This window comes from Lipotes vexillifer, unplaced genomic scaffold (assembly GCF_000442215.2).
Source record: "Lipotes vexillifer unplaced genomic scaffold, Lipotes_vexillifer_v1.1 scaffold1143, whole genome shotgun sequence".
NCBI classification, from domain to species: domain Eukaryota; kingdom Metazoa; phylum Chordata; class Mammalia; order Artiodactyla; family Lipotidae; genus Lipotes; species Lipotes vexillifer.
The window spans coordinates 367,617-380,134 of record NW_006770581.1 but is presented as its reverse complement, the minus strand read 5'-3'; the positions used below and the strand labels follow the sequence as shown (position 1 = coordinate 380,134).

At 50.7% G+C, this 12,518-nt stretch overlaps 1 protein-coding gene across 2 annotated transcripts in view; it reads right to left on the bottom strand.

Annotated features, from left to right (window-relative positions):
- The window catches only part of WDFY4 (WDFY family member 4), a 270,159-nt gene that overhangs the window by 248,853 nt on the left and 8,788 nt on the right, over positions 1–12,518 (bottom strand). For both annotated transcript variants that reach the window (XM_007446234.1, XM_007446235.1), the window contains exons 2-8: positions 11,524–11,638; positions 10,618–10,730; positions 8,372–8,506; positions 6,562–6,751; positions 4,023–4,212; positions 2,976–3,133; positions 728–1,180 (exon numbers count right to left, since the gene is read on the bottom strand). In XM_007446234.1, the coding sequence (XP_007446296.1) occupies positions 728–1,180; positions 2,976–3,133; positions 4,023–4,212; positions 6,562–6,751; positions 8,372–8,506; positions 10,618–10,730; positions 11,524–11,638 (1,354 nt within the window). The remainder of the gene's footprint in view (positions 1–727; positions 1,181–2,975; positions 3,134–4,022; positions 4,213–6,561; positions 6,752–8,371; positions 8,507–10,617; positions 10,731–11,523; positions 11,639–12,518) is intronic.

Genomic DNA, 12,518 nt, shown 5'->3' with positions numbered 1-12,518 from the left:
AAAAAAAAAAAAAAAAAAAAAATCCCCTGGAAGACTTGTTGTAAAATCCAGGGTATGTACATGAGGCATGGTTAGGCAGGGAAATCCCAGGCCCGTGCTCCTGAGTCAGGGTGAGGGAGTGCTGCCAAGGAGCCACAGGTGTACGGCCCAGCAGGGCATGCAAAAGTGTGGCCAAGGTTTAGAGGGGCAAGCTGGCCAGCAAGGCCCTGGTGACTGACCTCTGCTCCAGGTGGGAGGCCATTGGGCCCGACAGCACCATGTGAGCAAGGTGGCCGTATCCCAGCTGACCTCGGACGTGTCCCGCACACCCTTCCATCCTGGACTTTCAAGCCTCTCTGAGCCTCCTTTACCCTTTGCATTGCTGGGACCTGTCCTTCTGCTGTTTCCCTACCTACACCCTCAGACAATATCTACTGCAGGAGGTATCTGAAAACTAAGAACTCATCAGGCCTGAGTTAGTCCCATGAGTCGGCTTCTAGTTACACCCATCCCTCCCACCTCTTCATGGGGAAGATCAGGCAAGTTATAGAAAATAGGGAGGCTGCCTGTGCTGTGAAGCCATGTAGCCCAGGGGTACCCTGTCTGACTCTCAGGGCACCAGGTGACATGGGCACACTCACTTTCTCTGTTATGTTAATGGGTGGTGGGGCTGGTACACAGACCAGGCCCAGCTAACACTGGACCCCACCCATTCCCCACTTCCCTTCCTAAAGCTCCTGGAAGGCACCTGACTTCCTCAGGATCTTGGCCTGCTTCCGTAGCTGGGCTAGCAGCAGGCCCAGGAGCCCCGAGTCCCGGAAGATGTCAGTGAAGAGCGGGTCCCAGCCGGCGATCCTGAGGACAGTTTTCAAGGCCACGAGGGTGACGAGTGGCTCTGGGCTCTCCTGGATCAGGCGCTGCACCTTCCGCAGGATCTCATGGGGCACGTAATGCAGCTCAAACACCAGGACCTCCAGCAGCTGGAATAAGTGCATCTGCACCAGGGTCGGCTTCAGGGGCACGATCTCCACGAACTGCGAGATGGGCTGCAGGGTCCACTCCAGCAGGAAGAAGTTGCGGGCGTTCCAGGCCCACATGGTCCTGATGGATGACAGGACCTTGGTGCAGAGGACAGGGTCACTGGCTTTGTGGAAAACATTCTGCAGGACTTGGAAGGCCTGAAGATTCTTCACAGTCACCCCTGAAGATGCAAAAAAGAAATAATCCTGCAAATCATTTCTCCTGCCTATGCCTAGAAATACGTGCTTGCATTATCACGAGGAAATACCATTTAAAGTTTCTATTTTCTAGCTCCTGTGGGTAAATGTCTATCAGAAGTCCAGAAAAGCCATATGCCCAGAATGTGAATAAGGCTAGAGTTGCATTGTCTAAGACGTGCTGGGTAATTAAGCATTTGAAATGTGGCCACTGTGAACTGAGGCGTGCCCTGAGTGTAAAAATACTCATCAGATTTTCAAGATGTCGCACAAAGAAAAGAAGGCAAAAAAAACTCATTAACAATTATTTGTATGATCACATTTTTTGATGGTAATATTTTGGATATATTGGGTTAAATAAAATATATTATTAAAAATAATTTAGGGCTTCCCTGGTGGTGCAGTGGTTGAGAGTCCGCCTGCCGATGCAGGGGACACGGGTTCGTGCCCCGGTCCGGGAAGATCCCACATGCTGCGGAGCGGCTGGGCCCGTGAGCCATGGCCGCTGAGCCTGTGCGTCCGGAGCCTGTGCTCCGCAACGGGAGAGGCCACAGCAGTGAGAGGCCCGCGTACCGCAAAAAAATATATAATAATAATAATTTAACCTGTTTCTTCTTAATTTTTAAAATTTTGCTGCTAGAACATTTAAAATTACGTAATGTGGCTCGCATTATATTTCCATCGGGCAGCACAGGACTGGAGGATTGGTTTCAATTCATTAAAAGAAAATGATGTTAAAGATTACTAAGCAAAGCCAGTTTCATTTCTAGGCAAGCTGTTAAATAAAGACACCTTCCAGACCCACTCCCTCCTTTCTCACCAGCTAGAAGGTTTAGTCTCATCCTCTCATACCCAAGAGATACTTCCTCAGAGAACTCCCTGCCTCCAGCCCTCTGCGCTTCAGACACTCGAGATGTTTCTGAAACTCCTCTCTAATCCAGCCACTCCCCTGCTGGAGACCAGTCAAACTGGTCTCATAGCTTTGCAGCCTCCACCCTCTGGTCTGCACAGGTCTCTCTGCCCATCTCCCCAGACTCACCCAGATGTTTCTGGTCACCATTTCTTTCCCCAGGCTGTACCTTCTGTCTTTATATTTCTTCCCCCTCTTTTCTACCTGGATGACCCATCCTTTGCCCTGAAACTTGTCTTGAATGGGACCCTCTGTGCAGGGTTTCATGACTGACCCAGGCAGAGCTAATTCTCTGTACTGGTGTCACCACTGTGCCTGTTTATCAGCCAGTTATTGAGTAGATTATGGCTCAAGGTTTGTGTGATGGTCTCTATAGAGAATTTTTAAGGAGCAGACACCTGGCCTCTTCACGGTGGTACCCAGCATGGGGCAGAGTGGCTGCTGGACAGAAATTATCAGTACATGTTGGTTGAGTTCATCAATCAATTAGTCAGTATCTTGTAGAGCTAAGGAGGCACTGACTCTGAGCCTGGATGGCTGTTTCGGGGCCATCAGTCCCTGTTAGATAAGCAGATGTCACCAAGTAAGTCACACTTGTGATGGAGATCACAGGCTCCCTCCATTATCTGAGAGAGTCTTTGCCTTTTTAAAGCAAACATTTCGTCTCAGTCCCACCCAGGTCATCTGGAAAAATCTATAAAGGAGAGATTTAAAATCTCCCCAAAGGCATGACAGAATCAGCCCCTACTGTATCACTGACAGGTGCCACATGTTTGTTTCTGCACAGGGAATCAGGGAATGACCCGCATTGCCTGGTCAGGGCACAGTGCCAAGTGCTGTCAGGCACCCAGAGACACCCAATGACCCACCAGAAGCCTCGTGATGGAACTTGAAGCCTTCCAGCTGCGGGTAAGTGATGCTGTCGAACACCTTCAGCTCTGACCTCCCACAGGTTGTCAGCCACACCACCAGCCCAAGGAGCTCCTCTAGGTGGGGGTCCACTTCACTCTGGGTCAGCCCGTCATACCTGTGGGGACAGACGAGGCCAGCTCCCTGGACGTCTTGGACGGAGCAGCCAGGTTTGCTCATGGTGCTCCTTGCAGGGATACAGAGGCAATGGAAATCGCAGTGCTGGGCAAGACCCAAAAGGTCTCCACCAGTTCAGCACCAAAAGACGCAGGGAGGGATAAAAGTCAGTCTGTTTGCAAGCCTCAGCCCTTGATCTGAGGACGTGCAATTAGAATAAAGAGAAACCTGTGAAGAGCCACAGCATCTGCTCACCATGGCCAGAGCCCCCAAAAGTCATGAGCTTAGGGCACCAGCAGGGCAGAAGCACCCCCAAAATGAGAGATTGGATATTTCAGAATGGCAACAATACAGACATCATGGGAAATAATTGGACTTTATTAGACTTCCTCATGCTTATTTCAAGAGTGAGTATTGTTCTTGTTTCTAATCCTCCCAGGGACTCTGGAAGGCAGGGTAGAGCTATCCCACCCAAGGGGCAAATTTGCTGGGTATGGATCCATCAGCTTCTACCAGTCATTGGTAGAGGGCTGGTCCTGGAGTTGTTGATCTATGGGCACTTCCAACACCCAAGCATATAGGCAGAGCTGGTCACAGCCATCCCAGGTGGCTGTTAGGCCAGCAGGCATGCAGGTGGTACATGCCACCAAATGGACTTGGTAAAACTATTATTGCAGATCACCAACTGGTTTCCTAAAGAAGCAACTCCAAACCCGGCTGCATCTTGATTTACTTTTGCAATAAAAGTCTCTCTGGCCATGCTCTGTGGAGATTTGTATTTCAGAAGACATTCTGAGAAGCCCCAATATCTGTCTTTCTCCAAAGCACTGCAAATGATTGTGAGGACCTTGGCTTCCACCGTTTCTTCCCCACCAAGCACAGCCACTTACCGAAGTAACACTTTGAGCAGCAGAGGGTAGCCCTCCCCATTCTCAAACTCCAGGAAGAGAGCAGAGGAGACGGGGTAGGAGTCCTTCACAAAGCCCAAGACAAGGCTCACTGCCTCGCTCACCTCGGGAGCAGGGAGAGTGTCTGCAAGCCTGGAGAGGTTCTGGAGGGAGATCTTGATGCAATCCATGGCTGCAGGAAGGAAACACACCCCTGCTAATTCAAAGGCAATAGCTTTTCTTCAGTGGTCATTCCCTCCCCACCTGCCTTTACACTGTATATCAGGATGTGAATGAGAATTCATTCAAAGCACTTTTCTGCTGGCTCTTGGATGAAGAAGGCTCCTCCATGAGAAGTGTCATCCTGAGAGCCACACTTGAGGGCCCAGATGGAGAGCAGGTGAAACAGGAAGTGGAAGGGAGCCTCTAAGCCCTCTGCTCTTAATTCCCAGCACACAGGACAGTCCAGGCCCGTTAATAACAAGATGCAAGACAGAAGACCTGAGTGTCACAGAAGACCTTAAGGAAGCAATGCTGAGCAGAAATGAGCTTGATGAGAGGTGTAGGGAAGGATATATGAACACGTGGGAAGATGAAGGGCAAAAAGATGGTGTGTATCAGCTACTAAAGAATCCAGGGGGTTGGAGCCGGGAAGTGTGGTCCACAAGGGAGGGGGAGGAAGACAGGCCCCACTGGTATGTGGCCTGCTGTGGAACACACTGGTTACCCCAGAGCTGTGAGAAGCCAGGGAAAGAATGGAGTCAGCAGAGAGATGTCACTGGGTTTGCGTTTGGATGGATCACTGTTTTTAGGGCTCTTTCATTGGGGGAAGCCTCTTCTGAGTGCCAGAAAAGTCACACCAGTGGATCAGGAAAAGTGTCTACCAGAATTTGAGATAAGGCATTCTCGGTCCCTCACCTGCGAGGCCAAGGACAAGTTCCAAACTCTGCATGCCAGGCAGGGCAGCACTGAGAGTTGTGGCAGGTTGTTGGCAGGTAAACACCAGGCTAGTCCTTACTTCCTGACCTTCTCAGCCTATACGCCCATGGAAACTACTCATTCCCCTATGGCACAGTGCTTTTGTGGCCAGCTCCCACTCCGGTGGCATTTTTCTTTTCCAGCTGAGAATAATGACCGCAGTGAGAGACCCCCACCACCAAGGTAGGCAGCCTTTTCTCAGGGGTCTCTGACTCTAGTCTGTGAGGGGTGCCTGGGCTGCTGAGCACCTCAGGCCCAGCTCAGCCCTACACCATTACCACTGGGCCCTGGCTTCACTGGGAAATTTCAATCTTGAAACTGAGGATGAAGTTTTGTCCCAGGGTTCAGTTACAGTAAGAGGGTGGGCTTGTACTTTCCCAGCTCTCACCAGCTGACACCGTCTATCATAGGAGGCCCCTGAAAGAAGGTCACAGGGCAAGTGTTTGTGGACAAGCAGGTCACATTGGCAGGCTCAGACCCCCACCTCTCCCAAAAAGACCCCACACCTTAGAGTTAACTCAAGGGATAGACGGTTGTGCTTCTAAGAGGCATTTCAGCTGGTGGAGCTGAAAAATGGTGCATGGTGGGTGGAGAGGTCAGCTGAAGACTTTCATCAAAACCTTCCCCTAGGAGTTAGCCTTGCAGAGCTTCCCTTCCTGCCCCGTGGTGGGCCAGCACCTGAAAAAAAGGCTAATACATTTTTCCAGGATCCCGCAAGCCACCGTAGTGTCCATGCTTCCCAGCATTACCTAGATCCTCAGGAGACAGATGATGCTAAGGGAGGCCCCTGGGACTGCTAAAGGAATTGATTCCCTCAGGGTATTGCCTTTGATCACACCCAAGTAATGATGCTGTGATGCTGACACCTATGGGGCAGCCACTGGGTGTCAGGCACTATCTAAGCACTTCAAATACGCCAACTCATCGAAGCGTCACAACAATCCATTGAGATCAACGGGATTATGGTCTCCATTTTACAGATGAAAACACTGAAGCACCCAAGCAGTTAAGTGCCCAAGGTCACTCAGCTAGGAGGACAGAGCTGGAGCCCACACCCCAGGCCGTCTGGTGTCAGAATCTAAGTCCTTAACCCTTACACATGCTGCCCAGAGCAGAACCTAAGGCACTGGAATCAGGCACCTTCAGGTTTAATATTTGATTCTCTTCTTCACTAGCTGGGGAGCCTTGGCAAATTCCTCTATCACTCAATCTGTTTCTTCTGCTGGAAAATGGCATTAATTATCAATATGTATCTCAAAGAAGCAAGTGAGGTAACATACAAATGAGCCCAGCACAGTGTCTGTTCAACAGCATGTGTGTAGTAAATGAGTTCCCCTTTCCCTCTCTCCTCCAGTAGAGCATCAAAATGAACAATAAAGACACTTTCATGAATGGACCCAAGCAACGTAGGGTCACCTACTAGGCATAGTTGGGCATCGGTGAAAATCCTGTTTATTCATCTCTATTTTGGTCCCTGGAATCTATACTGATGCTGCAAGGGCATCCCAAGGTCTTATTCTAGAAAGTGTGCCCACAGCCCAGCCCTGGTCTCCCAGGGTCATACCCTGCAGGTATTGGATGATGCTAAGGTTTTGGGCCTTGGAGATTGCCTTCAGCACACAGAAGGTGGGCTCCTTCCAAAAGGAGCAGCTGTGCTCCCGAAGACACGTCGTGGCAATCACGAGAGACTGGAGCTCGTTTCCAGAGAGAAGTCCCTCCAGACCCTGAGCCTCACCGCAAATGTTGAGCAACATCTGGAAAAAAAAAAAGCCAAAGAGACTCTCGTTAGGAAGCCTCCTTCCTGTGAGGAATTTGTTCCCTAATTTTCCATGTCTCAGCGGGAAGGATGGGGTCATATGGGGTCACCCTCTGCCCCAGACCAGGGAGATTCAATGCCATTTCCTCAGAAGGGCGTCCATTTATACTCTTGTCCTCATTTCCCAGCACATCTCTCATTTTTCCATCAGAGCACTTAAAAAATTGGACGCTGATCATTTATTCGCGCGACTGCTCTCCCCGTTTAACTTCTCTGTCTCTCTGTCGTCTCTGTGAGAGACCGTGGGTCTGGCATAGTGACGAGCCCAAGAGGAGTTCTCTATATTTTGTGGAATGAAATAAGGAAACCCGGAGGGTCTCTGATGTGGCATCCCTGTGGCTCACATTCTGTCCATACGTGGAGAGGACCAGGAAGACAGGGCTGCACTGCCTCCCTGCAGAGGACATAGAAGCCACACAGTAAAGACTTACGTACCCAGTACTGTGTCCTGGTCACCACTTAGAATATGATATATGTGTGGGCAAATGACACCTAAATTTCTAACAAATGCAGCTTATGGACAACCCACCATAAGTGGAACCTGCCAGAACTTATGAGATACCCTCTGGTAAAGATGGTTCTGGCCTGAGAATTGGTCTAAAATGGATGGGGATGTGGACGTGCATGTTCAGTGGACAGCTGCATTGGCAACCCCCAAATGGTCCAAAGTACCTGCTCTGTGCGAGACCCCGGCCAAGGCACAAAGATGAGTAAGATACACAGTCCCCCCACCAGAGAGGCAGGAGGAGTTTTCTGGAGAATGCAGCATCCCAAAAGCTGAGAAAGCAGAACTTGTCAGTAAGGGGGCAGGGGAGAGAGGTGAGAAGTTATGGTAAAAGTCACTGCTGGTCAGAGAGGATAGGAAAGATGGGTAATGACATGAGGACATAGCATGTGATGCTTAGTGGCCTGAGATGGCCTCTGAGAGGAGAGACAGAGGTGACCGCACGGAGTGGTTAAATGCCTTTCTGTGAGCAGACTCAGGAGTCAGGTTCCCAGGGTTCCAATCCCAGCCCCGACCCACCACCTCTGTGACCCTGGACTCACGTTTACTCACCGTACCTTAGATCACAAAACCACACACATCCTGTGGTGGAAGAGAGGGCTCAGGGAGGTGACAGATGTGAGGTTATGGCATAAGGGTGGGTACATAGTAAGTACTTAGAAAATGTTGGCTACAGTTATGCAAGTGGGGCTTAGCATGTTTGTTCTCAGAGGTGCAGGGGCCAGAGACAGGAGGTTCCAGATGTCCGGGAGGGTCGGCGGGACCTTAGAACACAGACTGGAGGACAAGGAGCTGGTGTGGCCGAGTGGGGGAGGAGGAGCACACCGTCCTGGGAGAGAACAAGGGCAATACAAGGATACAGCGAGATGGAGAGAAACTCCATCTTCCAAATGCGTGGGGTTCCCCGGCATTTGCAGAGCCTGGGGGAAGGGGAAGATCTGGACCCTCCAGGAGAATAGAGGAGCTTCAGAACTAGGGGGAGAGAGATGAAAGGAGGTTGGAGCAGCAGAGCTCAGTCTCGGCCCAGGGGAGTCCAGCCCTCCTCCCACTCACCTGCACAAACATCCTCTGAACTTGAACATCACTCTCAAAAAGCTCATCCTTTTCCAGAGGAAAGACAAAGAAGAGGTAAAGGCACTGGAGGAGCAGGGCTGGGAGCCCAGATTCAGCAACTCTGCCCAGCGTCTCCTGCAAGGGAAGAGCAGAAGTGACCCAGGGCCGCAGAGCCAGGCAGAGCACGGCTCCAGACCCAGACCAGAGAGGTCAGCCAGTGCGGCTGTTTTAGCCACAAACGTGAGTAAGTCACTTCCTCTCTCTGGGCGACGCATTCTCAATTAAGAATGGAGGCAATCATAGGGCCCACTGGGATGGCTGTGAAGATTAAGTTTATATAAAGTGTGTATTATGTGCTCGATAAACATTATATCTTTTACACGATAGAGAGATGATAGGAAGGAAGGAAAGGAGGGAGGGCAGGAGGGTGGAACTGGTGCAGAGCAGAAATCAAGGGCTTTCCTGGCAATCATACCTCTGATTTTGGTAGGTTTCCTCCTGATGAGGGAACTGGAAACTCAGTAGGGAAGAGGTGGTTGACAACAAGTATAAGCAACTGAATTAAGGACGTGCTCAGGGCCCTTTCCATCCCTTCATCCAGATTTAAGACCTCATCATGACCAAAACAGCCCTATAGGTGAGGACCAATAATCCAGAGAGCCACACCACAGCTAAACAGCCCCAGGGCTGCCAGACAGAGAGGAGACAGGGAGTTGGCAGAGAGGGACCAGCCTGAGTGTGAAGCTTCCCAGGGCCTTTCTTCACAGGCTGTGCCTGCAGCTGCACCAGGATTACCGTGGCTGTAGACTCTACATGCGTATGTGCACACATACATGCCCGTGAGACAGCGCATGCGTGGTTATTAAAAAGTATATTGTCCATGCAATTTCCCACTCGACTGACTAATCTCACAGACGTGGTGGGTAAATTAGAAAAGAGAAAAGAAGAATGTACAGCCTGGGCCAGCAGCAGGAGTGTAATGCAGGCCACTGGTCCCTAAAAACTTCACTGCAGGTAGTGTCTGCCCCCGTATTGGACATGTGGCCCTGCATGACTGCACTCAGGGTGGCTCTCCCTGTCCTCCAAACTGCACTGCCTCCCCAGGCACTCTCTCACTGCTTTGGGGGCAGAGACTCCTCGCAGCAGAAAACAAGGCTTTAAGGTAACTTTTTACTCTTCAGACCGAAAACAGTCCTTCTCCAGGGGCTGAAAAGCCCCCACCCTGTGCTCCAGGCCACTGTCCCTGATGGTGGTCCAGGCAGTTTACATGGAAGAAAAGTCAGATGGTCCTCCCACTGGTGAACAACTGTTTGCTGTGCTCCTCTCTCACCTCCTGGCACTGTCTCCAAATGCCTGTCTGATGCCTCTGTTCACCATTAGACAGAGGGCAGCCACCACCCCAGCCTGGTTCCCTGCTGTTCCTAGTCTGGGCACCAGGACGCTCACAGTGGGCAGCCTCGCGAGATGGAGGGGTCTCTGGGCCTGCCCTGCACAGAGCCTCGGCCACTGCTGCTGGTGGCCACAGCTCCCAGGGACTGCTTCTGCCTGAGAGGACACCAGTCATCGGCAAACCACTCAAGGTCCCTGCTTCATGGTGGGAGGCCGTGCCTGCAGCCGGGATGGGGCCTGGGTGGGAAGGGAAGGAGGAGCGGTCGCTGTCGTCTCTGGGGAGGCACGGGGCAGGTGCCTACAGGCCTTGCTCCTTTAGTCTGAATTTAGCAGGAGGTAGTAAAGAGCAGTGGCTCAGAGCACAGAGTCAGACAGACTACAGCTGCATATCACGGGCGAACCTGATTTCTTGTCACCAGTGCAGCATCACTGTAATCTGACTCATAGGGTTTGAGGAGGATTAATCAGTGCAATGCATGGGATGCACCCAGCCTCACCCTGACACACAGGAAATATAGTCCATACACACCAGTCATTGTTGGTCCTCACACTGACCCTAGAATGGAGGCATTATTATCCCCAATTTTAGAATTAACAACACAACAGAGATGCAAAGAGGTCAAATTATTTGCTCAAGGTTACACACAGCTTGTCAACTGAAAAGGCGGGACGTGAATATGAATCTCAGACTCTGAAGTCCACGTTCTGTATCCGAGGGGAAGTAGGGAAGGAAAAAGGATACATCAGTTTCATGAAAATAAAGACACCCTTGAGACATGCCACTGCCCTGAGCTGGGACATCCCTCTGTACACAGGTGAGAAGCACCCAGGCTGGGCCACTGGGGCCTGGAACTTACCGAATCTGTCCCCGTGAGCACGTACACTGACTTCAGGAGCAGGTAGCCATCCTGCTCTGCATCCGCATCTCCCTTCCACCGCAGCAACTGCCCAGCTGCCACCCGTGCTTGCTCTGGCAAGAGTGTGGGGGAGGGGAGAAAGGGTCACCAGCAGGGCAGTGTGGTGGCCTGGTCACCCAGTTTCCCTCCACGTGGGTCCCTCTCTCCATGAGATGTGCCTTAGCATCTTTAGGGAACTTCTGCCTCTTGCCCTCCCAACAATGACACCTGCATCTGTACCAAACATTTCACTCTCTGCCACATGAATCTCCTTGGAGGATAGCCTTTATCATACCACCCTCCCTGTTCAACAACCGTCAGTGGCTCCCCATTGCTAAATAATAACAAGCTCCTCGGCAATTGGACTTGCCACAATCCAGTGTCTTTTCCCCACTTCCTGTATCACACAGCCCCTTTTGTCACAAGGATTCCTGCAATCTACACCATGCTCAAGCCATTCCTTCCCCCTGGAATTCCCTCCTGTCCTCAGTCTCATAGCCCAGCCTCTGGGGTCCAGCTCCCTGAGTGGAAGGATGCAAGTCAGGAGACCTGCAGCAGGAAACATGCTTGGCTTTGGTTTCTGTGTGTCTGTGTGTGTGTGTATGTGTGTGTGTTTGTGTCCCTCCCAGGAGCAGCAGAGTTTCCCAAGTCCCTCTTCTCTTCCCTCTTTTAGCCTTTTCCTTTGTTCTCCAGGGTATCCAGTGGCAGAACCTGGCCTTCCGTGTGCTTTCGAAGTCACTACTCTAACTCCTCTAGAAAGCAGAGAGGGGCTTAGCCGGAGGCCTGGGAGCAGAGAGGGGCTTAGCCGGAGGCCTGGGAGAGCTGTTTTGCTTACTGTGAAGTTCTCCAGGACCTCTCTTCTCTCACCTGCAGGCTTTCCCACCAGTGCCTTCTGTATTTCATGGGCAAGTTGGTTGGAAACATCTTCAGCCAGCCTTTGGAGACTGGGAAAGCAGATGATCCCCACGGAGTGTTCCCAGGCCTGAAGTGCAACATGCAGGATTTTCTCAGAGATGTCAAAGCTACAAAGCAAGGCATCAGAATCACCTCCTTCCCTCCCTGCCAGCCCAAACCAATGGCTCAACTCGCTTGAGCCAGGTGCATCCAAAGGCCACTGAATCACCTACCCTCCAGCTTCCACTGTCTCCCTACACTAGTGCCTATTAATTCTTCAACTTCCTGCTGGGCTCCAAACACCTCCAACTGGCCCCTGAATGTCTCCCCTGAACTCGTGCTCCTGAAACATCAAACACACATAACTGAATCCACTGCCTTCCCCCCAGACCTGCTACATCTTGCCTCAGTGAGTGGCCCTACCAGGCACCCACCTGCCCTAGTGGGAAATTCCAGGAGTGATTCTCTACATCCTGCATCCCTCCCCTTCCTCACCATCAATTGCTGTGTCTCACTGATTCTCCTCTTACACACTTGTCAAACCTCATGCAGATATCTTAGTTTTAGTCATGCAAGTATTTCCTTCAGATAAATTCTAAAAAGTGGAATTGTAGGATTAAAAAAGTGGGATTTTCAGTTAAAAGAGTGGGTTCTTTTTCTTTTTTTAGCGATTTGGTACCTATTAATAACTACTAACTTACTCTCCAGAAACAATTTACCAGATTAGCCTCCAAGGGCTCCGTGGAAAAGGGCTGATTTCTCTCCACCCATGCCAACGTCAAGCACTGTGGTGCTTTTTCATCCTAAATGAGAAAACTTGTAGAAGAAAAAATATCTCATTTCAACTGCAATCCTTGGGTAACTAGAGGGGATGAATGCTTTTCGTGCCTCTTGAATTGTCTGTTTTTACTCTTGGGCTATTATCCTATTGGAGTTTTCACTATTTTCTTATTTTTTTTTTTTTTTTT